Source organism: Mus pahari, chromosome 5 (genome assembly GCF_900095145.1).
Source record: "Mus pahari chromosome 5, PAHARI_EIJ_v1.1, whole genome shotgun sequence".
In the NCBI taxonomy this organism is placed as follows: Eukaryota; Metazoa; Chordata; class Mammalia; order Rodentia; family Muridae; genus Mus; species Mus pahari.
The window spans coordinates 109,035,763-109,060,785 of NC_034594.1; the positions used below are offsets into that span (position 1 = coordinate 109,035,763).

General features: G+C 43.1%; 1 protein-coding gene across 1 annotated transcript in view; it reads right to left on the reverse strand.

Annotated features, from left to right (window-relative positions):
* Ppp1r12b (protein phosphatase 1 regulatory subunit 12B) overlaps positions 1-25,023 on the reverse strand; it is a 200,741-nt gene that overhangs the window by 16,243 nt on the left and 159,475 nt on the right. The window contains exons 19-23 of the mRNA XM_029538692.1: positions 10,653-10,669; positions 6,015-6,159; positions 5,133-5,237; positions 2,149-2,202; positions 704-754 (exon numbers count right to left, since the gene is read on the reverse strand). Coding sequence (XP_029394552.1) covers positions 704-754; positions 2,149-2,202; positions 5,133-5,237; positions 6,015-6,159; positions 10,653-10,669 — 372 coding nt within the window. The remainder of the gene's footprint in view (positions 1-703; positions 755-2,148; positions 2,203-5,132; positions 5,238-6,014; positions 6,160-10,652; positions 10,670-25,023) is intronic.

Genomic DNA, 25,023 nt, shown 5'->3' on the forward strand with positions numbered 1-25,023 from the left:
CTCCCTCCCTCCCTCCCTCCCTTCCTATAGCAATGGACTGGCACTCAAAATTGGCAACAATCCATTCAAGAAGATAAGGGAGGTGATTATTGCTGTCAGTCATCCTTGAGAAGAGGGAGGCATCAGCCCTCGAGTAGGTCACGTGGAAATAAGCGTTTGCTCTAGTGGGTGAAAGCCAAGAACTCTGGGATACTGCAGAGGAAATGGCCTAGGACAGGAAATCAATATGCAGACACATTTTCATACTGCTGTAGAATGACTCAGCTGCACTCCTGCAAGAGCTGTTTGGCGAGAAAAGCCTGCAGCGGAGCCCAGGCTACAGGGAGCTCCCTTAGCGGGGACTCTGCAGAACGGGGAGAACTTGTTCTAGCTCTTTCACCTAGTCTCCCCAGTGGGAAGTCGCTGCTTTGAAAACCTTGGAAGTTCAGCTTGGGATTTTTGTCTGCAGCCTGCTGGAAGTCTCCCCGTATCCCAATCAGTTACTCCTACAAGGGCTCTGAGATGGCCACAGCGGATGCGGCATGAACTGAGGGAGCCCAGAGATGGCTGAGGAGAGGGGCTCACTTCCTCACTCCAGCATCCCTTCCTGAGGGTGCTCAGTTGGCAGTGACATTTATAGCGGGCAAGCCTAGGCTCAAGTATCTACTTTAGGCAGGCATTCAGACAACAGACACGCGCCAAGACAAAGATAGTGCCATCATACCTTCATCTCTTCTTCCATTTCCGACATTTTCCGTTCCAGTGCTCGCCTCTCCTATTGAGAAACAAGGAGCTTATTGAAGAGATAATGGCTAGGGAGCCATCACAAAGCTGCCTTCCACATATCACACCATCAGCAACTTCATGGTCTCTGAGTCTGTCTCCACTAGGGCTGACCTTTCTCCATATGTGTACTCTGCCCTGTTGCCATGGGACAGAGCTACTTTACTGGCGACGGTCCTATTACCTAAGTCTTCTATAAGAAAATTAGAAGACACAGAGGCGGCGCCCTGCTAATGTCCTTCAAGTTAAAAAATTTAAATGCCTGCAAGTCACTAGGACCCTTGCTCTCTAGAAACAAAACTCCATCACCTTTAGTAACATTCCACCCAAGTCCCCAGGGGACTTCTTCTATGGTAGGGAGTGGATGGTCAGCAGGGAAGCAGGTGTCACTGTCTGCAACTTCTCCCTTCTCTTGCTTTCTCTCTGTTAGCGGCTCTTAGTCTGAGTTCAAGGAGGTGCTGTCAGCCAGATGAGATGCCAAGGAGGACTGGGTATAGGCCAAGGGAATGAAACAAAACTTAACTTTTCCCACAGACAATAAGAAAGATAGGAGCATACTATATATCCTTAGAGTCAGATCAGAATTAGGGTTCATCACTAAATCTAACTGAGTTTCCCTAATCCAAGGATATCAAATTCCAGATATAAACATCTGAGATCAGGTCAGGAATCTGACTAGAACGTCCTCTGCCAGAGCGCTGATGAAAGGCTGACTTTCAGGTCTTAAATCATAAGCCCTAGATCAATAGCAAAGGGTCTTAATGAAACTTTCTTTAAAAAATATTTATATCTGTGTGCTTGTGTGCTTGTGTGTGTGTGTGTGTGTGTGTGTATGCGTGCACACACACATGTGTATCCATACCGTGGTACATACATGGAGATCAGAGAACAACCTTTGGAAACCAGTTCTCTTACATCTAGCAAGCACTTGTACTGTTGCGCTACCTCATAGCCTATGCTCCTCCTTTTGCGACTAGGTTTTGCTATGTAGCTGTGGATGGCCTGGAACTTCTGTCTGAGGCCATGGAAAAGGCAGAGAGCCCTTAGACCTGTGTGCATGTTTAAATAACCAAATATTTTATAGCTCTGTGTCTGTGTGCAGTCTGAAGGCAGAAGAATGCATGAGATGACTTCCCAAGGCTCCTTCCCACCCCAAAACTGGCACGTTCAAACTAACCAACTATATGGGAAAGCCAAAAGGACTGGTCATCAAATTACTGTTCAGAGTCAGACAAAAAAAAAAAAAAAAAGATTATTAAGCTGGGAACGGAATGTGGTGGAGCTCCTGCCTTCTTAAGATGAGCTTTTTCCACTGGCATGGACAACAAAGTTAGAGAAGGTCAGGGAAGACATGCAGCAGCCGGCCAAGGGAACAGACGAGCTTACCCGCTTCTCCACCTCCAGCACCGACGACCGGTCAGAGGTCTTCTCTTGTTTCTGCTGTGCAAACAGAAGGACAACACCTGTTGTTTAGGCTATCTCACACGTAGTAGGGAACCCAGCTTTCCCTGGTTCACCACCAGACATCCAGAAAGAGGTGGCAGAGCTGGGCGTGGTGGCGCATGCCTTTAATCCCAGCACTTGGGAGGCAGAGGCAGGCGAATTTCTGAGTTCAAGGCCAGCCTGGTCTACAAAGTGAGTTCCAGGACAGCCAGGGCTACACAGAGAAACCCTGTCTCAAAAAAAAAAAAAAAAAAAAAAAAAGATACCAGAGAGCCAGAAAGAGGTGGCAGGGTTCTGGAATTTCCCTTTAGCAAGGGTCTCAAGCAAACAGACTGTGAGACTGCGAACCCTGACACTTGCCCTGAACAGTATGTAGGATGGCCCCAGGGAGGGAAGGCAAGAACAGCTTTGGAAGCTCTGCATGTGTATGGCACTCCTGACACATACCCGACTCTCGTCTTCCCTCTCCCTTTAGACTACAAAGTCCAGATCCTAAGCCTTCTTACACCAGATCACCAGGCTCCACCCCAGAGACAGATGCAGCTCTTCTTCCCAGGCTGGAAGCCCCCAAATTTTAACACGGCCCGGATGGCGCGCGCTTCTGTTCTGAGTACTGAGGCCGTTTTCCTTCTAGCGTGCCGTCTTCACACGAGGGATTTTCTTAGCTAGTTTCTGGTATCTCAACAGACATTTCCACTTTTATCTGTTTGGCTTCCTTCTTAATCTGTTAATAAGATTTTATCTGAACAAAGGATTTATGGTATATATTTAGATCATCACTGACTTTCAGTTTCAACCCTTCAGAAAAGTAAAAAGATTTGGCCACTAAACCTAAAAGGAGTAACTTCAGGGAAAGGTCCTGCCTTCAATCAAGGAATGTAGGAATCTCTAAGTCTCCTATGGTCTTCATGATAGAGGACTGGGTGGAATCTTGTACATTCAATAGACATTTAGCGAATAAAGGATGGTTCTTCTATCTTGCCCAGCACAGTGCCCAGACTGCTGCAGTGAGTGGGGACATCAGGCCGCCCCTGCAGATGGTCCCTCCCCTTCCTTTCTTCTCAATTACTGAACAGCTAAAACTAACAACAAAACTTAGAATTCTGACTCCTATCCTAGACTTTCACCTTCTGCTCTCAAGGTCATGGCTGTCTGCTGTTACACTACATCTCCTGAGAAGCAAAAGGAAAGGGGAAAAAGTATTAGCAGATCTCGGAGTTTGTTTATAACTTCCTTTGTCTCTTTCCTAAGCTTGAGCTGGGAAGATTTCGAGATTTGCAAAAGTCAGAATATAAAGAACTGGCTTTTTTGTTTGCTTGTACAGTTTTAAATTATAACTCCTTTGACTCTGAGTTGACGTTTTATGTAAAATGCTGCATGTGCCCATGTGGGAACTGTCTCCAAACAAACGCATGTGGCTGACAGGCCCTCTGTCCCTCCACAATCCTAGCAAACATCTCCATTTTTGGTAAATAGAGACTTGGTTTGTAGCACTATCATTTCTTTCTGAGCTTCAAATAGCTTGCCTATGGTAAAATTAAGTCTATCCCAGCATACCTAGCAGAGCAGTTGGCTGGCTTACAATGGGGCCCCAGGGACTGGGAAGGACAAACTCTATTCTGCTCTGTGTGGGTCACTCTGAGCAGTCGTTAGGCTGGTGGGAAGAACTCCAGCAGCTCCTGGTGGTGTCAGCAGCCCTGCTGAGGAGTGGGCTGCAGTCCTTCTCTCGGGCTGCTCCTTTATGTTCTGAGAAGGGCACAGCTTAAGGGCTGCATTTACTACTATTCGGAACCACACTAGTCTCTGACAAGACACACGGCCTAGTTTAGTAATGCAGAGGGAGAGAGGCCATAAACGCACTTATCCTGCCCCCCCACCTGATGGCAGGGTTATAAATTTTGTCATGGGTTTTTCTTTAAATCAGAGACCTTTTTTTCCCCACCCCATGAAATCGCTTTTCATCTAGTATGTGTTAGCTGTAGGTCTCAGGAAGTGCAGTAAGAGCCATGTATGGCTCCTGTTCCCCTGTTTGCTCCCTTGTGCATCCCCTGTCAGAGGGCTACAGTAAGATGCTAAGATGGTACTCAACCCCTCCCAGATGACATACCTTGTGCCTGGGACTCCAGGAGCCTATAATTTCATTCTTCAATGGAGTTATACCATATTATCAGATTAAGTAGCCACCTCTGGTTTTCATTTTATATTCTTGTAAAGACCCACCTCCTCCCACCCCCTTTTTAACCCCAGTTCTGCTTTTGAAATACTTAGTCCCCGAGAATTCTGGGAGGGAATAACTGAACAGCTTCTGGTTAACTCTGCACTAACCAAAGGCTGCTGCTGCAGTGTCAGCCACAGGGCTTGCTTCGTGGGCAATGAGGTCATGCCCCCTAGTCGCCTCTCAGATTTTGTGTAATTAAGTCAGCTCTGGCGGTAAGAAGAAGTGGCTTACCCGATCAGACTGTCACCACTTCCATAGTGCCAGATGCAAAGAGGGACACTTTTGCTCCAAGGTGGAGTCCCCCTGAAAACTAATCTGGACTACTTTATCCCCTGATGTAAACAAACTACTTAAGATTTTTGGGCTTCATTTGGGGCTCTCTATATTCAGCTACAGTGTTGTGCTTATTTCTCTCCACAAGGTGAGGTCCGGAGGAACTGAACTGGAGCACCAGCAGGATGGGAGGAACCACTTAGCACTGACCCAGCTCTGGCCCAATCTGTACTTCTGCAGTAAGAAGTTATATTAATATCAATGACTAGCACTCAGAACATCAGTGAGCTGGTCACAGAACTTAACTGTCAGTTTTCAAAATTGTGCCACTTTGACTCTGTCTCCCAGCCTGTCCCCTAGCTAGCTCGCCTCCACCCCACCCTGCCCGCCCTGCCCGCCCTGCCCGCCTTGCCCGGCCTCGTTCAGCCTTCCTTACCTGGGCCACCTTCTCCAGCTTGGCTCTTACACTGGCAAGCTCTAGCTGGGCCTCCTGAAGCTCTGTTTTCAGTTTTTGGTTTTCGGTCAGGGCACTCTCATAGAGCTGTGAAGGGAATAGAACCAGGTCACTGGGTGGGCTATGGAGGGGCACCGCTCTCTGGCTTCAGGCAGCGTGCACTCAGGTGCTGGACACAAGGTGAGAGATGCCAAGTTCCCCTGTCAGTGAGGCTATACCCTGGGAGGAAAACTGCACCGCCATTTCTCCAACAGGCCTTTGCACTTCGTGGAGTGTAGCTCGGAGACAAAACAGAACTATTGTTTCTGGAACCAGTTTGTTGATTTTTGTCAAATTCTGCTTAACAAACAAACAAAAAAAATCAACCAAGAAAAATTTTCTTAACCAAAATGTTTTGGTTCCCCATCACCCCTGCACTGCCAACACCTGAGAGGGAATGTTTCCAAAGACCAGAGAGCAAGAGCCAGGAGAAGTGGGTGATCATTTTAAAACTAGCACCAAAACGTATTTGGTTGATGTTCAAAACACCTTATTAAAAGCATATGTTTCTTAAAAATAAATCTAACCGAATAATTCTCATGTGCTCAGACATATAGCATTATGCTTTTTACTCTTTTTAAAAATAGTACATTTCTTACTTTCTCCTGTACTTGTAAATATCTGACTCTAGGCATATCTTTACTGCAATAAAAACAACATACACATGGTCTTTGATGGGCAGAGCGGTGAAGCAAACAGAGAGAGCACGGCAGAAATACCTTTGTGTGCCTTAGTCGGAAGTTTGCTTATTTTTTCCTACTGGTGGGAAAGGCTAGAGGTTTATATAGTATAAGCCAGGAACAGGAAACTGGAAAGAGATCCTACTTTTTTATAATCCCTGTTGCTGTCTTCTTCTACCCGGCTGGTCAGGCTGGCTAGACGAGCCTCCCTGGCCTCCCGGCGGGCTCTAGCTGAGGCACGGTCACTGTAGGAATCGCTGCTGATCGGATTGGTGCCTCCTGACTCCAGCCTATAAGATAAAAGTTGGTTTTGAGAACAAAGTGTGTGTGTGTGTGTGTGTGTGTGTGTGTGTGTGTGAGAGAGAGAGAGAGAGAGAGACAGAGAGAGAGACAGAGACAGACAGACAGACAGACAGACAGAGACACACACACACAGAGAGAGAGAGAGACCCTAAGGCTTGACTGTGCCTTTTCTCAGGCCGAGAACTCTGGTCAGAAATTTGCCTTCCTTGAATCTCTCAGCCAGCATGCACAGGTCTCATGGCCACACTCACGGTCAGCATGCGAATGAGCAATGATGCAGCTTGGGGAGAGAGGCTATCATGTGCCAAGAATGGAGCTCACTTGAAAAACTGGTGGCTTGGACCATGTGCTGCTTTAAATCTTAGGGCTTTCAAGTTAACTGGTATTGGAACAGCTTCCCCAAAGAGTGTGCCTTTAAAAGTCAGAGTTTCTTGGCTCTGAAGGGCTCTTGGAAAATGATAACAATGAACAGTCAGTGAATCAGAAACACATGGGTCTGGAGAAGGAGCCACTGGGGAAAGAGAAGGATGGCAGCCACAGCAGGACACCTGGGCTTCTGGGTGCACAACGGGTCTACTGGAGTCAAATGTACCTGAGTAGCCCGTTTTCTCCCCTGTACTCCACATTAAGACTTAGGCTTGCAGTTAAGATTTCTATGCCTGGCAGGTGAGCTTCCAGAGCTGTTGGTGGCTCTACCTCCAGCACACTAAGTGCACAGGAAGGACTCTCTCAGCTAATCACCCCAGCTTAGTGTCCTGGGGTCCTTTTAACCCTTTACACCAGGTTCTGTTTTCCTGGGCTCTAATCACTCCTGGGTAGCACATACAAAGCGCTGTAAACAATGCAGCCTCCAGACCACTGTCCCCTGTGTCCCCTGAGCTGCTTAGGTTTCTGTAGTGGCTGTGGGCAGAGGGAGGAGCTGGAGTGAGCACTTGGAAGGGCAGGGGAGCAGGCCCAGGAGGGCGGCGAGGCCAGAGGAATGTGGCAGCTGCACAGGAAGCTTCTCTCTTAGAGATGCCAGGACCTGGGCTCCTGTCGCCCTCCCAATCCCTGTTCACAGAAGTCTCTGCAGTGGTGGTTTTTCTGACTACAAAAGAAATACATGAAGTAATACTAAAGTATCTACCCCATAATCTTACCCAAGAAATAACTGCTATTAACAGTAGATTTCATATACTTCTGTAATGTCAAATACAAAAATGTTAAAATACACATTCCTATAAAGGCAGATAAGACCTACATTATTTAACTCCTCCCTATACTTATGATTCTGTGAGCATCTTCCCATAAAAATAAAATAAATATACTGCCTCCTGAAAAATGACTATACAGTTCATTACTTGGTTTGGTTATCTGGTAATTTAACCAAATTTCAGGTGATAGACACACTGCTTCAAAGTTGTTAGCTATAACATATCTATTAACTACAATAAAATGTGCAGTCTTTTTATTTTCATTTTATTTACATTATTATTATTGTTATTATTATTATCATTATTATTATTATTATTATTGAGACAGAGCTTCTCTGTATAGCCCTGGCTGTCCTGAAACTCACTCTGTAGACCAGGCTGGCCTCTAACTCAGAAATCTGCCTGCCTCTGCCTCCCAAGTGCTGGGATTAAAGGCGTGCACCACCACCGCCCAGCTTAAAATGTGCAGTCTTATTTATAAGTCTTGGTTCAGTTGGCCAATCACCTTATTGACTGATTGATTGATTGTTTTCTGATTGAGATAGGGCCTTGTATAGCCCAGAATAGCCTCAAGCTTACATGTAGCTGATATTGAACTCCAGACCCTTTTGTCTCTACCTCTTGAGTGCAATAATTCCTGATGTGTGCCACTTGCCACTTTTTAAGAAAAATGTTTAGAAATGTAAATATGTGATCAAGGTAACTCTATTTTGAACATTCATTTATGCATAGCTATACTGCCTTCCAAAAAGATTTATCTCATTCCATCTGTCCTGGTTTGCTTTCTATAGCTGTGATAAACAACGTGACCAAAAGCAATTTGGGGGAGGAAAGGGGTTAATTTTAGCTTATAGGTTATAGTCTGTCATCCAAGGAAGTCACAGCAAGAACTTGAGGCAGGAGCTCCAAGCAGAATCTGACTGGGAACCCAGGTCCACCTGTCTAGGGATATCAACACCCACAGTGGGCTAGGCTCTTCTACATCAAGAAAATGGCCCACAGAAATGTCCAAAGACCAATCTGATGAGAGGGGGAGCTCTTCTTAGGTTTATCATGTTGACAACCAAGATTTGCCATCACACTGAGTTTACAGGAAAATTTTTTGTTGTTGTTGTTTTTTTGAGACAGGGTTTCTCTGTGTAGCCCTGGCTCTCCTGGAACTCACTCTGTAGACCAGGCTGGCCTCAAACTCAGAAATCCGCCTGCCTCTGCCTCCCGAGTGCTGGGATTAAAGGCGTGCGCCACCACTGCCCGGCTGAAAATGGTATTCTTATGTCCTATTTTAGTATTTTTAATTGGGAGGGAGGTTCAGTGTGTGGTTATTCAGTGCTGTTGCTCCTGGACGGCTTAGTCACACATTGTATAGCATACAGCTTTCTCTTGTCACAACTTGGGAGGATGCTCTGACACAACGGGGCTTTGACAACTGTGACACATCTCACAAACTTATCACCTCACTTTACTTTTTGATGTTTATAGACATCCTCTTCTTCTTCTCCTCGGTTTTGGTTTGAGACAGAGCCTTGTATTGCCTAAGTTGGTCTAGGGTTGCCCATGTAGTCCAGGCTGACCTTGCGGTCTTGAGCGTCCTGCTTCAGTCTTCCAAGAGCTGGAACTGCAAGTCTGAGGTGCCATGCTCAGCTCGTCAGTTACTTTTTAACAGCAACAGTGTGAACTCACACAGTGAGACTAGATGCTTTATCATCGTTAGGGTACTATTTGAGAAGATGCTTCCAACATAGGGGAATAAAATACTGTCCTGTGCTACTTCTGTAGAAAGGGCCTTTCTATTTAAAAATGTAACAGTTTGAAATATATTTCTGTTGGTTTCTTAAGTATGGATTGAAGGAAAAATGTATTTTCTCAAAATAAGCAAGCAAACCAAAAAAGTACATTTTCTCAGTTAGGTACTTTCTATCCACTCATGAGATGCAAACTCACACTATACATCTGACCTTTGAAGGTATTACAGTATGGACGTTGTTCTGTCAATGTCTTTGCTTATTTTTACTTTTGATACATTTATGATTGTATGTATATATGTATGTATGTATGTATGTATGTATGTGCACATATGTGTAGGAGTGTGGAGGTCAGAAGACAGCATTAGGAATTGGTTCTTCCTGTCTCTGTCATGTGGTTCTGGGATACCACTCAGTTGTCAGGTGTGGTGCAAACCCCTTTCCCAGTCAAGCTGTCTCACTGGCCCTCTGGCCTTACTTTTGAACTGGTACACCAGTATTTTAATCATAACAATTTTATGATATATTTTAAAATCTGCAGAGAAAGTGTCCTTCAGTTTAGCCATTGTAACATAACTGAGTTTTCTAAAGATGAGATATGGCAAAATATTTCTCTTTCAATGTTGCAAAGCAAAGTCAATTTATACGACTTGGCAAGTAAATTATTCATTCTTGGCTGGTACTTGGTGAGAGGGCAGATAGAGGAAGACAACATATACAACTTAGCATATATTAACAAGTTCAAACTAGCTTGTTTAAACTACAAGTTCAAACTACCAAACAGATTTAGAGACCAATTTCCCTGTGATGTTCTAGAACTACATCTTTTCCTTATCCCATCTCCTTGAAATTTCTCTGTCACAGGAATAGTGGAGAAGAAGAGATTCAAACATTTAGTTCCAAAGATGTGATTATTTTTATTTTCTTCTTTAAGAAGATCAGTTTTGTACCTTAGATACTGTGAAAAAATTATATTAATTTATTTTAGTAATTGCAAATCAGCCTTTTGGCTCATGTGATAAACTATCCTTAAGCCCCATTTAGAAATAAGCTACAGGGCTAGGTTCATTATAGAGTGGCAGTCTCAGCTCACGGTCTCCTTGGTAACAATCCTGTTTTCGGAACTATCAGCTTAGGTTAGCTGCTTCTTCCCACACCCATGATGCCTGGCTGCCTGAGGAAATGGCACTTTCTGCATTCTTCTGAAAGGGTTTGTTACCCCAGGAGAGATTGTACCCTAGCTGCAGGCAAGGGCAGTGCTTCATGCATGCAGTTTCCCGAGTGCCCACAGGGCCTGGTGCTGATGCTCAGGACAACCCATCCTTTGGAAGTATACACAGGGAACTTGAAGGAAGCGTGCTTTGCGGCAGGAAGGAGAGTTGCAGCTGTTTTATAACACTGGGTAGGAGGTAAGACTATTATGGAGACTGGAGAAATGAACACAAAGCATATGAAGCATGCTACTAAACTTTACATAGACCTAAGCTTAACTAGGCATTCATTCTCTCACAAAGATTAAGCATGCACATAAAATAGAGTTCTTACCTAGAAAGTCTTTCATGCTAGAGAAAGGAGACAAAAACAAAAAGAAGAAGAAAATAGCATTAGCAAGAGATTAATTTATATATCCATTCATAAATTGTACTTTTCAAATCAGATGTCTCAACTTTCTAGTGGAGACAGGAGTTGCTAATTGAACTGACGGCGCACAGGGCCACTTGGCTCTAACTCACATCTTTGTACCACAGCTTACCGGGGCTGAGGCTTTGGCGATAGCAACCTTTCAAAGTGGCAGACCCCAAAATACAAAGCGATCAAACTCTCCTCTCCATCAACTAGACAACCAAGCTTGTGCTGTAGGAGGGACTGTCACTGGCTTTCATGTGACATGGAGCAATCTGACATACACTATCCATCCTATAGTTCCCCTCACTATCCCAGCCACCCCACCTCCCCTGAGTAAGCAGCGCAGTTCATGAACAAAACCTCAGGTCTGTTGCTGGCTTCCTCCTAGGTCACAGGAAAGGTGAAGGGATGAGGGAGCTGTGGGCATGGTCCAACCCTAGTCCCTTAGATGCTGGTCAAAACAGTAAAGTATTTTGAGATCTCAGATCTCAGATGCAAACTATAAGCTTAGTGTTTTCTTTAAAAAAACAAAAACAAACCAGCAACAACAGTGACTATGTCTTTGTCTTTCATTTTTTAAAACATTATAAATGACCTTTGCTTTTCCATCCTTTCATAAAAAAAGAACTCAAGCAAATAAGCATTTAACTGATTTATATGAATGTATTTACTTCCTCTTCTGAGATGTTAAGAGAGTAACAAAACCTCAGAGGGCAGACAAGGAAGGACCGACCAGAGTGTCTAGCGATCTGGGGAAGGAAGGGATCCTTGACCTGGGAGCTCTACTCCATGGCACTGCGTCTTCCCTCCCTGGAAGATCTTCAGTCTGTCAGTCCAGGCACAGAGCGGCCTACTACAGCATTCCCTGGAGATGCTGAGGTGGCTGTCTATGGAATCCCTCTTCATGAAGGGCTGTGCTTACAATGGTCAAAAGAGCACATCCTAATTCTGTGGGTTTTTTTCCCCCTGTAGTTATGGAGCAGAAACTTTTTAAATGTGTTCTTAATAAGTTTCCACACCGTTTTATGATATATCCTGGTTACTAATACATTTAAATTAATTAATTCTTTCCTTTCCCTTTCCCTTTCCCTCTCTCTCTCTCTCTCTTTCCGTCCATCCATCCACCCACCCACCTACCCACCCACGCATCCATGGTGTGTGCATGCACACGTGCACATGGGCCACAGCACAGGTGCGGAGGTCAGGGTGAGTTTTCAGGAGAACGCCCTCTCCTTCCATTTGAGTCCCAAGGACTGAACTCAGACCATCAGGCTTGACAGCAAGCATCATCACCTACAGAATGATCTCGTCATCACAACGAGACAGCTCCCATTCAAGGTAAACCACTTAGAAAGATTTATGGTATAACATTCTCATATACTTGTGATGCTCTTTGAGAATTCTAAAATTTAGAAATGTGGAGTTATGACAATCTTTTTTATATTTATATATCTGTTTTTGTTGTTGTCTTTTTTGTTTTGACAGAGTCTGGCCTCAAACCCAGAGATCTGTCAGGTGTGAGTGACAGCCAGGTATATATTTCTATTAGGTTTTAACATGTCATACCTGTCACTGGCCACTGACATTATCTGAAGTTTTCTCTTTAGCATTAAAAAAACAAAACAAAACAACACAACAACAACAACAAAACAAAAAAACAAGAGGAGGCCTGGCAGTAGTGTTGCGCGCCTTTAATCCCAGAACTCAGGAGGCAGAGGGAGACAAATCTCTGAGTTCAAGGCCAGCCTGGTCTACAAAGTGAGTTCCAGGACAGCCAGGGCTACACAGAGAAACCCTGTCTTGAAAAACAAGCCAACAAACACCATCGACAAAACAAGACAAGAAAGAAAACAACAAGAACAGCAACAGCGATGATGGCAAATGCAGTCTGACAACCTGAGCGCAACTCCATGTCGAAGGAGAGAACCAACTTCTTGTCCTCTGAACGCTGTGGTATGTGGACACACACACACACACACACACACACACAATAACTAAATGTTTTACAGTTTCACCACCTCTCCATAATGACCAATACTCCTATGTAAGAGCTGAGGGTGCCAGCATAGGTCTGTAATCACAGCTATTCAGAAGGCCAAGGCAGGTCAAGCCTATGTGGGCTGCAGAGTTCAAGGCCAACCTGGGCAACTTAGGAAGAGCTCGTCTCAAAATAAAAAGTAAAAAGAAGTCAGGGCATACAGTTCTGTGGAGCACTTGCTCAACATGTGCAGGACCCTTGCTTCAATTCCCAGGATGGGGATGGGGGTGGGTGAGAGAAGTAGACTGAGGAGTGAGGGTGCTCACTAGGCACGCTCACTAGCTTTGTGGTAAGATCCGCCTTACAGCATGTGAGTTAATATCTACTGCCCAGGGAAATGTTAATTGTGACTTGTCAAATACTTGTGAATAACTGAGACCGAACGTCATCCTGGCCAATGTGAAGAGACTGTTCTATACTTAAAGCCTATGGTATGCAGGAGAGGCCCAGAGAGAGAGGCCTAACTGGTTCTATGACACGCAGGGAGAGTCCTGTGAGCATACTTCAGGAGCTTGTCTGGAGCCTGAGTGGGAAAACATGTGAATGTGTGCTGTGGAGCCAAGCAGTGACTCCTGAGCTCCAGTTAAGACGCTTCTAGAAAGATGAATTCTTAGAAATGATGGTAGACACACACACACTCACACTCACCCACTGTTTCAACAGTGACCACTTATTGTGAGTGCATTAAAGTATTAACTTAAAAGTCCTTATCTGAATTCACCTACTCTCTTGTTCCCAGTTAAGATCCATAGTGCTAACAGGTCAGAACATGGTATGGGTATCTAGAGCTGACTACATGGATTACATGGCTCTGAGTTCTAATTTTTACTCTTCTACCCATGACACTTGGACAAGTAGCCAGCACCCACTGGTAAGAGTTACATAGGATAACTGGGAGGAAATACATTACTAAAAATGCCAGTGTTCTTCCTCGTTCCTTCTCTTTCTTCAGTTATAAGGATGTACAGCCGCCGCCGCCGCCGCCGCCGCTGCTCTTCAGTGCAGTAAAGCTAACTTAGTTCCTTTGAGCCAGGATTCAACTCCAATGCATGGCACTGCTTCAATTTCTCACCCTCCTGGGCAGAACAGCCTTTTAACACCAGACCTCTCTGCTGCCCCTCCAGAGACAGGCCTACACTCTTGCTCAGGTATAAAGGACAGCTTGTTTATGACTGAAGAGACTGCTTGGGGCTGCCTTTTGCTTTTTCCCTCTGTAACATAAGCATCCTACAGTGTGCACAGACAACAGTCTGGTTAACTTCCTGACAATTAAGTCAGCTCTGTCTAGCTGACTTCATTTCTCCTCAGTTGGTTCCTCGGTTGGAAATGTTCCCTCAGCTCCTTCTTGTAAACAGCCTGCTGTGAAATAAGATTTTTGACATCTTCAGCTTTAATTTTTACTCTGTGAACTCTGGCGCCCATCTCTACTCTTGCCCCACTAAAACAGGGAAGTCAGAATTTTCACTATGTCTCAATCTAGGCAGCTAGATATAATAAAGTGTGCTATCACTGCCATTGATTTACCACTGTGAGAATGAAATTAACTTTTTTTTTCTTGTAGAATGTTCCAGAAACACAACACACCAAAGTAAAGTTCTCAGTTATTTGACTACACAGTATGGCTGTGCATACTGTATAAACTAAGGATGCTGTAAATGCAAATACTTAAACATGAAAAACCATAAAGAATAGATTAGTACTCTAAAGCAATAGCCAGAGAAAGGCCACAGGGTACCTGGATATGAGCAGGCAGATTCCACAGGGCTTACTTTTCCACAGAAGAGAGTATGTGGAGAGAGGCAATGCCAATGTGCTCAGACTTGTGATGGCTATAACAGTTCTTGCCCCCACAGTCTTCTAAGAGATAATTCTCACAGACAGACATCTTGGAAGCTGGCGAATGACACTGCCTGGAACACTAAAAGCTAGGAACAGGCATGTTAAGATTACCTGCTATCAATTCCTTCCTAGTACCTTTTATTGAATGTATACGGGAAGGCTGATCTAACAGACAAGGCAGTAGATGGTCCACTTAGACCCCAACAGGGCAGAGAACATTTCTAAGTCAGTCCTTGACTGTTCTCAGAACACCCCCTCTATCTTCTACCTGACTTTGGAGTGATGTGGGATTCTTGAATTTCTGATTGTTGCATTGAAGGCTAGCTCTAGCAATGTTCTGGAATAGCTAACCCAACACATTCAAGGAGGATGTATAAATTTCCTAAAGCTCAGAAGCCAATGAGATTTGGGTACAGAAGAGGTAAAATGGTTCCCTGACTGTAAACATTATTTCTAAAAGTAGGGAAAGCTGACTTGTAAAGGAGATAGTATTTTCTTTCTTAAAGAAAAGGCTTCCTTTAAGTTTATACCCTAAGAAAAGTGTGCTTATAAACTGCAGGGTAAGACACCTGAACCATACAAGGTTTAATGTATAATTGTCTAACTCCTGATAAAATGACTTAAGCTTTTAAATAATGCTTCCTGATTTTCACGAATGAACACCTCTAGACAATACTGGCTTGCTTTGCTTTTGATATCCCAGGTGCCTGGAGGGTGAATGAGAACAAACCCAAGGCAGAAAAAGCTTTGGGTATCTTGGGCAACTTAAAGTCAACTTTTCATTCTGTTGTCACTCAAACTAAGCCCATTTCAACTGTTAGGCTCACATGGCTTCTCACTGCAGAAAGCTGCCTGCCAATCCTCACAGAGTCTACTGAGTAAATCTAGAGATAGTGAAGCAGCAGTGTGCCTAAATGGTCTCAGGGGAGCAGCAAGCAGGGGAGTGTCATGAGGGGCAAGCACATCACAGACTAGGAAATGAACACCAAAGGGTCTCCCACAGAGGAGGGCAGGGAATAAGGACTTCTGGGACCCAGAGTTTAGAGACCCTCAGTAGGAGCGCTGATGCTCTAGAGACCGGGACGGTGGCTACCTATGTCCTAGGGATGGCCTGATTATCTTACTTCTGGCCTCTGAATAGTTTTTCTTTTTAAAGCATAATAGTTACATTTACTCCACTCTAGGGTCTAGATATCTAATTTCTGCAAAATAACACTACGTATTTCAAAAGTGGTGTGAATTTTTACCCAATTTGCAAGTTAACACATAAATATATTATCTCATACATTTGAATAAGGAATCTTGGAAGAAACATCTTTAAGTGTTTTGTTTAAGAGCATTTTGCTCTACCTTTCACTCAAGACAAATGAAAGATGTCCATTAAGATGGGTCTCTGGTACGTTTGACCTGGATAAAAATTGTTCAGTGAAGGGATTACTTTCACAGCTTTAATGGCTCAAGTGGAGGCAGTAGATACTGGGAATGGGACCCTGGAGCAGAAGAGAGGTAAAGCTATTGAGAAATCAATAAGAATCCAGTGAGCTGAGGTGAAAAGAATGACTGGCTGGATAAAATATGGTTTGAAAAATGTCCCAAATTAAGAAGTAGGCCTTCCTTTCATGCCTCTTTAAATACTCCTTAACAGCCCCCATCTCAGGCCTGCTTCTAATAAGAGAGCAGAGTGAAGATTGCCATTAATTCAGATGGCAATCCAGAAAGGGACAGGAACCAGGATGGTTTTGATTTCCCAAATGAGGTGGGCCTTCAAAACACCAGAGGCTAGATTAGAATATCCCCGCAAAAGCTTTTAACTTGAAAGTTATCGAGATTCAGAAAGGCACATAATTAAAACCAAACTCTTTCTACTAAGTTTAAAATAAAGTCATGGCTCAGGAAAGCTAGGCCCAAGGGAAAGGAACAGAACAAGTCACATGTCCACTGCCAAGGTTGAAACTGCTTTAACTCATGTTCCTTTGGAGTCACGGTCTGACCCCACAGCGATGGGAAAAAAAATCTCCTATTTACATTTCCAAAAGAAGGACTAAGTAGAAGGAACATTTTATACCATGTTCTGTATCCTAGCTGAGCCAGGGGAAACAAATTGAGCTATTCTGGGATTCCCCACACAGAACCGCTCTTCCATTTTAGAGTTCACAGACTAAAGACTGATGAGAAACAAGCCAATACAAGTGAGGCTTCAAGGACAGAATTCAAGACCAAATTTCAAAATCCCTGAAAGACCTAATCATAAAAACATATATGCACATGCACACATACTGCATACCTCACAATGCTAGAAACCATTATGTTTTCCTCAGTATGTCTAGGAAAGACAAAAGTGTCCTAGCCTTGTATCTTTAGGAATGCCATTCATAACAAAAATGTATAGGATTTCTTGAAATACACTTGTTTGTTTGGTTTTTTCAAGACAGGGTTTCTCTGTGTAGCCCTGGCTGCCTGGAACTCACTCTGTAGACCAGGCTGGCCTCGAACTCAGAAATCCGCCTGCCTCTGCCTCCCTGCTTTAATACATTTGAGATGAGGAAACTTGAAGGAAGGATGGCACCCTGCTCTATAGTGCTGGAGCAGACCTTCCTAAGTCCGTATCCCTAGTAAGATGCTAAGATCCTAGGCATTTAAAATAGACACATGGCCTCAGAGGTCGCAGGGCAGCACTGCTCTGGTGCTTTCTTTGTTGTCTGCCTTTGAGCTCATTGGTCAGGAGACTCCTAAGTCTTAGCCGCAGGCCCCTGTGGCCACTTGGGGCTTGTGGGGTTTCCATATCTCTCCTCGCTCAGCCCCTCCCCCTTCAATCCAGCAATGGCATGCGGGTCCTTCCCCCCCTTCATACTTTGTGCTCTTTGTGTCATCAGGCTCATGTGATTAGGTCAGGCAGGCCCACTTGGGGGGAAAACCTGCCTAGCAGAAGGTCAACTGTACATACAATAGTTACATAATCATGGCAAATCTATATTTTCATAAATACGGGGCCAGGATATAATCAAAACATGGTCCAGTTAATAACATCCTAGAAGAAATATAGTCTCTCAGCTACAATGAGTAACCACATATATGCAGTATCCAAACAATGCTAAAAATACTGCCTTATGCTAGAAAAAGTACTCATTCATTTGAGTATGTGTGAGAGACAGTAGACTTCTAAATAAAAAATTGGCAACTGTAAAATCACATCTATCTTCATCATATTAAAATCTTTATCATTTTAAATGCTTGACTTGCCTGCACCAACTACTACTTAATACATATGGAAAATATATCTAAATGAGAAAGTCACCGTCACCACTAAACACTGTTTCTATTACAGCTACTCCTCTCTGTGTCTGCATTTATTTTGGGTATGGGTGTGCATGGTGTGCACATGTGGGGACAGAGGACAACCTCATGGCATCAGGTTTTTTTGGTCAGAAAGTAATAAATATTTATTAAATGAATCCATGATTATAAATAAGCAAAAATGAGAGTGATCATCTTTAGATTTGACCTACTTTTTGAAAACTTTTTATTGGTTCTTTGTAAATTTTACATCATATACCCCAATCCCACTCATCTCCTCATCCCTTTCGTCCACACTTTTCTGCTTGCAAATGTTCACTGAGGTGAGTTGGTGTAGTCCCGAGGCCTCTGACTTCTGCTGCTCCATCAGTCCTGGACCCTCACTGGGACTCCCCTCAGACATCCTGTTGTTGCCCTGGTTGTGGAGACCCTGCAGCTCTGGATCTGCAGGACCCGCAGTTCACTGATGGGTGGCATCAGTCCTTTTCTCCACACTGCATGGATGCCACTGATCAAACTCAGGGTGTCTGGCTTGCCAGTGCGTTACCCACTGAGCCATCTCTCATCTAGACCCTATATGATAAATATTGGGGAAATGTCACATGCTGAATAATGCCTCCCCGTGCATTTGTCATTTTTTTGTTTAGTGTGGAGGAACAAATGTGAACACAGCTATCACGTGAACTTTATAAGGCTACAGGCAGAAGGAAAGCAAGCAGCAGTAGCTTGCATGTTTTACTATATCTTACCACGCTTTAAAATAAAATAGCATGGGTTGGCCAGATGACTAAGTAGGAAGGCTCTTGCTACCAAGTCATGTAAAGTGAATGAGCTTCTCCAGGACCACCACTGTGGGAGGAGAGAACTGACCCCTGCAAACTGTTCTCTGACCACAGCATATGTGAGCACCACCCCCAAATAAATATAACAAATACAAATATGTTTGTTATTATAGAAATACTCATCTTCAGGTACATTTATTAAGCTCCCAAAATATTATTATGATTTTACAGTTCATAGTTTTTACAGTTCCTGAAGAATGTCTGGATTATTTTGGAATTACAAAATGTACATACCCTAGAAGGAATTATGTGAAGATACCAAGTCCTCTAAAATACCCTAGAAAAACCATTTTTTAAAAGATAATTCTAAGATCCTTAGGATGTATATGTGCCTTTATAAGCACACACAATCTCTATCTAGCCATCCTTGTGCTGTGTCTAGAAGTGCCACAGGGTTGCACAGCTATGGCTTGGATACACCAGTGTGCACAGCTATCTCAATGTATACTGTAGTCATTTAAAAACTGGGCTCAGTAAAACCTGACTGTGCCTCCAAAATCAGTTTGTTAATACTACCTATCATTTGCCTAGCATGTGCTGAGCGCCATCGTTAACACAGGAAAAGAAGCTATGAATTTAAAAGTCCATAGCACAATCTTGAGTGCCCTAGTCTTCAGGTATCCTTATGTTTCTCTGAGTACCTGTGTCTCACAAGCTCTTCAGCAGATCACACCTTTTCAAGGTGGCAAGCTTCCCATGGCCAAAGCCCAAGAAGAAATGTTTTTTGTTTGATTTTTTTTTTTTTAAAGAATCACTTATTTTATTTATGAGTACACTATTGCTGTCTTCAGACACACCAGAAGAGGGCCTCGAATCCCATTACAAATGGTTGTGAGCCACCATGTGGTTACTGAGAATTGAACTCAGGACCTCTGGAAGAGCAGCCAGTGCTCTTAACCACTGAGCCATCTGTCTTGCCCTGTTTGATTATTTTTGAGGCAGGGTCTCACTATGTAGCCTTGGTGGCTTCTAACTGTAGCGACCCTCTCGAGGCTTAGATTACTGGCACTCAGCCATGTCTTTTTGTGCGTGTGTGCATGTACTGGAATGATAAGTCTGACATCATGCCTGGCTGAGACGGATCTCTCTCTCTCTCTCTCTCTCTCTCTCTCTCTCTCTCTCTCTCTCTCTCTGTCTGTCTCTCTCTGTCTCTGATTCTGTCTCTCTCTTTCTCAACATAGTAAATGCTGTAGCTTATTAGATAGCAGTCATCTAAATTTTATTTGGACCAAGCTGTTAATTAAAAATTTAAAAAGGGCTTCCTAGATTTCAAGGCGTTCAGCAGATAAGGCACTTCCCCATAAAGATTCCAGTCTGCCGACCTAACCCACAGTAACAGTAAAAAATCAAAAGGGAAATAATCCCAAGTGCCTAAGCCCAAGACACACGAGGTTTAATGCTATTTCACAGTAACTTCTACATATCAGGGACTTCCTCTGTTTTTAGCTTTTTCTTTTTGCCCTACAGAAACCAAAATATCAACTCCTCTATTTTGGAGCTACAGATGTGCTAGCATGACAAACAGGAATCATTTCAATTGCCCTGGGGAAAATCCACGTTCAGCTTTCAGTTCAGACATTGCAATTTCTAGCATGTAGCCTCCGACTTTTCAAAATCAGTCAAATTTTATACAGACAATGGTTTTCATTAAGTACCTGTCTGTGTCTTGCCAGCATTGTCAGTGATGTAGAGTAATAAATATACGATTATAAAATCTAAGACACAGCTTTGATCTTATAAGCAAGTCTATAAAAGACCAAGGTAAGAAATAAAACTGATTTAATGCAATCAAGGGCCAGGTTATCTGGTTCCTTTAGTAAACTAATAGGGAGAGACTTGTACTTATTAGAAATCTCAGACAAGGCTTTAAGTAGGGGTTCAGCTGTCCTAGAGTCTAAAGCTGGTGGTGGTTAAAAATGACACAATTGTGTGTGACTGATGGGAAATCTGTCACAGGTCAGGGCTTTACTAGAGCCACAGTTATCCCATAATATTACTCTGCTCTGAAAGGTGACACTCTAAGAAATTAAAACAAACAAAAAACTGAATTAAAAATTATTACTCTATTTTTATTGTTCCACAGAGAAACTGAGTCTTCAAATACACAGTTGTTTGGATTCAGGAGCTGAATGGTCTATTAGAATGCAGACCTCAGCAGAGGAAACACTGTAGAGGGTTTGAGGCAGGGCTAGAAGGTCCTTCAGACAACCCGGTAATTCACACTCTACCATTTGCAAACTTGTTACAACTTAATGGGTTCCAAGTTGCAATTAATAGCATAAACAAAATAATAAAATCACCTGATTATAAGGATCTCTTTTTGAGTGCTAAAAATGGTTTTAGAGTAACAATTTGTATAAAAGTGAGAGATGCATTAGACATGATACTACCACAGGGCATGGCATATTTTTTTCTCCTTTCCAAAGGTAGGAGTCAATAGCTTTATTCAGACTGCAAAACAATACGCTTACATGGCCATAGGTCAGAAGGTTAAGTAGGGAGTGGGCAGGATCCATAAATAAGATATTTCACTTGAGTGCTAAGGGGTTTATTTGCTCTTAATTCTAATTTTAAAGTTCCAATTTAAAAATGAGATAAATTTGTCCCCTTTTTATTTTGTAAGTTTTCCCTCATTAAACTAGATTCAATTGCCCTGATCATCATTTTCAAATCAGACCCAATAACTGGGAATATTGCAACCATCTAGGAGCTCTTGCACAGAGGCCCAGTGGCTGCACATCTTACGGTTAGGATAAAGACTCTGGATGACGACTGCTGCTGCAGTGCCTTCAGTTATGAGATCTTAGCTAGCTGCCCAAGTCTCCCTGTCTCAATAGTTTCATCAGTGAAATGGGGGTACTACTAATCTGTTTAAGGTTACTGATAGCAATTAATTGAGGAGGTAAATGTAAGGGCACAGGATGTGCAGTGTACAACGTGTGAGCCTCTCCATGCTTCCATGCTGCCCTCTTGTCCCTCTTGGGTCCTTTGATTCTCCCAAAGCTTGATAGTTACTAGAGGGATTAAGATCAAATAAATACCTCAGCACTCAAGTGAGACATTTTATTTGTGGATCCAGCCCACTTCCTACTTACCCCTTCCAGCCTGCAGCCTTATTCTTCCTTAAAAACAATACAAAGTTTTTTTTTTTTTTTAAGATTTACTTTCATTTACTTTACAATTTAACTTCAATCTAAAAATACTTAACTTTTCACACAGACTTTAAGGACAGCTATTTATATTTGGATGGCATCGTGTAACTAAAGAAACTTGTTGGATTGAGGCTCTGATGACACCCAGTTTCCGATAACCAACACCCAATGCATAAAAAAAAAAGCCCATCAGGTTCAGAACCAAAAGAGAGCCAAAAAAATAAAAAAGAAAGAAAAAAGAAAAAAGAAAAGAAGAAATCCAAAAGGCTGATAAAGTCCAATTCCAGTCATTTCCCCTTGGCCATCTGAATACAATTAATTGTCACTTTACCCAAATATGAGACCAAGAGAAAAAAAAAGAGCGAGGCCAATGTGAATGGTCTGTAAACTTCTTCAAACTGTTAAAAACACAGTCCTCGGCTATACAACTGTTACGTATTGAAAACAAAACCAGGATTCAACTGCAGACTCACAGCCAACTGGCTCTTAACTGTGGGTCCTTTGAGAACAGAGCCTTATAGCTGTAACAGAACTGACTCCAATGCTCCCAAGCACAGGAAGGAGACACAGAGCCTGCCATCTTCCTGCATGTGGTTCCAGTCAGAACTGCAAAGAGCCAGGGTCACCTCTGCCGCTGGCTGCCACTCTGCTTACCATTTAGCCTTTCTCCATGGGACCTTTACTCTGTAGACATGGCCTCCTCTCACCTCTCTGGCCATGGCCTCAATCTTTTCAGTCTGAAATTAATTATGTCTTTGAGTTCTGGATCAACTCTAGGTTAAATATCTCTTACCTACAATGTGTAGGATTCACAAGTATCCAGATGTCTTTTCTCTCTCCTTCCTCCCCTTCTCTGTCTCTGCAGATCTCAGGCATTTGCATAAGGAATATTGTCAACAGACCTCAAGCAAGAAACTCACTTGTCTCTCATGCACCTTAGGCATGTAGCCTACAGAGCCTTTTTACTGTATTTTTAGTGCACCTCCGGTTTTACTGTGACATGAAGTCAGAAATGGGACTGTCTCCTGTGGCATTGTGTTGGCCCTCAGAGTATTCAGTTCTGGAGACTTTCAAACTGTAGCTTAGGTATGCTAAACCTACATTTCCTGAATGTCCTATCTGAATGTCACAAATAACCTTCATTCAGTTAACCTTAACAGGAGCACTTTCTGCTTGCCTGTTTCTTCCTCTCAAGTTTGCCAATTCAGTTTGTCCTTTTCTTCATCCCGTTCCTGTGCCCATCCTGCTATTCTATCAGCCCTCAAGTTTTGTCAGTCTGTCATCTACACAACAGAGCGTTTCTCTGTGCTCCCTGGAGAATGCCTCAGACCTGCCTCTTACCTGAAACCCTGCCATTAGGGGCAACTGACTTGAGCTTTTCCTGACCCCCCCCCCCAGCATTAGCTTCCAGTGCTTATGTCTCCAATATGCAGTCTGGATCACAACCCAGACTGTCACTCCTCTGTACATAGGACAGCTCCTTACATCCTCAGAAGGAAAGACTAAGAGCCTCCTGGCATGATCCCCATTTCCTATTATAAATACCCCCTCTCATTCTAGCCACCTAGAACTGCAGCACTGAAAACAAGGCTGTATTTTCTCACACCTTTTCCCTCTGCCTCTGCAATATGAGTCTTCTATTCTGCACACACAAGGATAATACATTTTCTACTTGATTCAACTAACATACTCTGAACCTATGACCTTATTAGAAAATTCATCTTTCCCTGAGACATCAACTTCATTTTTCATCTCTCAATTAGAAAGATGTCTTTCATTTATGATTTGCAGCATCTGAAATAGGGGTTACAACATAGCAGATGCTCATGAGCCAGTAGCTGTGAAAGGATTAATAGTAGAGCAGATTGGCTGGCATGTGGCACAGTCCATAATCCCCATTATCTGAGTTGAGGGAGGAGGACTGACCATAAATTGAAGACTAGCCCAAAGTGAGACCACGTATCAGAACAGAGCAGATGACTTATTGCCTACTTGCCTACTTACCACGGGAAATAGAATAGTAAGAGGAGGAATCAGTTTGCAGAACGGAGCCGACATCTTCAAAATGCCCAGTCTCTCTGGTCCACATACCCTGGCTTCAGAAGCCACCTTATTAAGGCTCTATGCAAGGCATGGGTTAACAAGGCCATTATGTGTCCACTTAGAACCTGATGAATGGTTTCCAAAGGGGAATCTAGTTTCATTTCTATAGACTCTACTACTGCCCAAGAAGATTCCTTGGACTGAAGAATTGTAGTTTATTGACTTTTCTTGGGGGGGGGGGAGATAGTGGCTTTAATTAGGCAGAAAAAAGTGGCTAACAGATTGCACCCTAATTACCCAGAAAAAATGTTTCTCATTCCATGATAATGAATTATAAAGTGGAATTTAATGAAGAAAAACAAAAAGGATTCCAGACTGATAATGCCTCAGATGTAGACTCTTAGGTAACGAGCAGAAAACCCTACTCTATAATAAAGTTCTTGGTGCTGGCCAGAGGCAGACAAAGCACCTCCCCAAGGCTGATCAGTAACCAAGGCTGGAACAGGAAGAGGTAGTGTGCCCTTGTCCTGAAAACCAGAGGCCCTAATAAACAGGCTCTCATGAAAACTGCAATCTTTTACCATTCAATTCATCTAATGAATTGATTAGGGTAATTATAAAATAAAGCGAATAGATTAACCATTCCCTTTGTGTAATTAGTAGTTGGTATGAAAATATTTATGTAAAACCCTTTCAATTGAGATGTTAGACCTAAAGCAATCCAGACTAAATGCTAATGATCTTGGGTTATAAATACAGGTCAAATCCTTGTATCACAAATGAGCAATCACCACACAATTGCCTAGTTAAAAGATTCCTAGAATTCAGATATTCAGATGCTGACTCACTTCAAGATGTAGTCAGCACAGTTATCATCAAATGAGTTATCATTAAAATCATCACTGCATTTTGGGTATCTACTAGTATGCATACAGGCATGCACACACATACATGTTCTATATTTATTCTCTCTCACACATGCGCACACATGCATCATATATGTTCTATATTTTACCCCCACCTCTCTCTCTCTCCCCCTCCCTCTCTCTCTCTCTCTCTCTCTCTCTCTCTCTCTCTCTCTC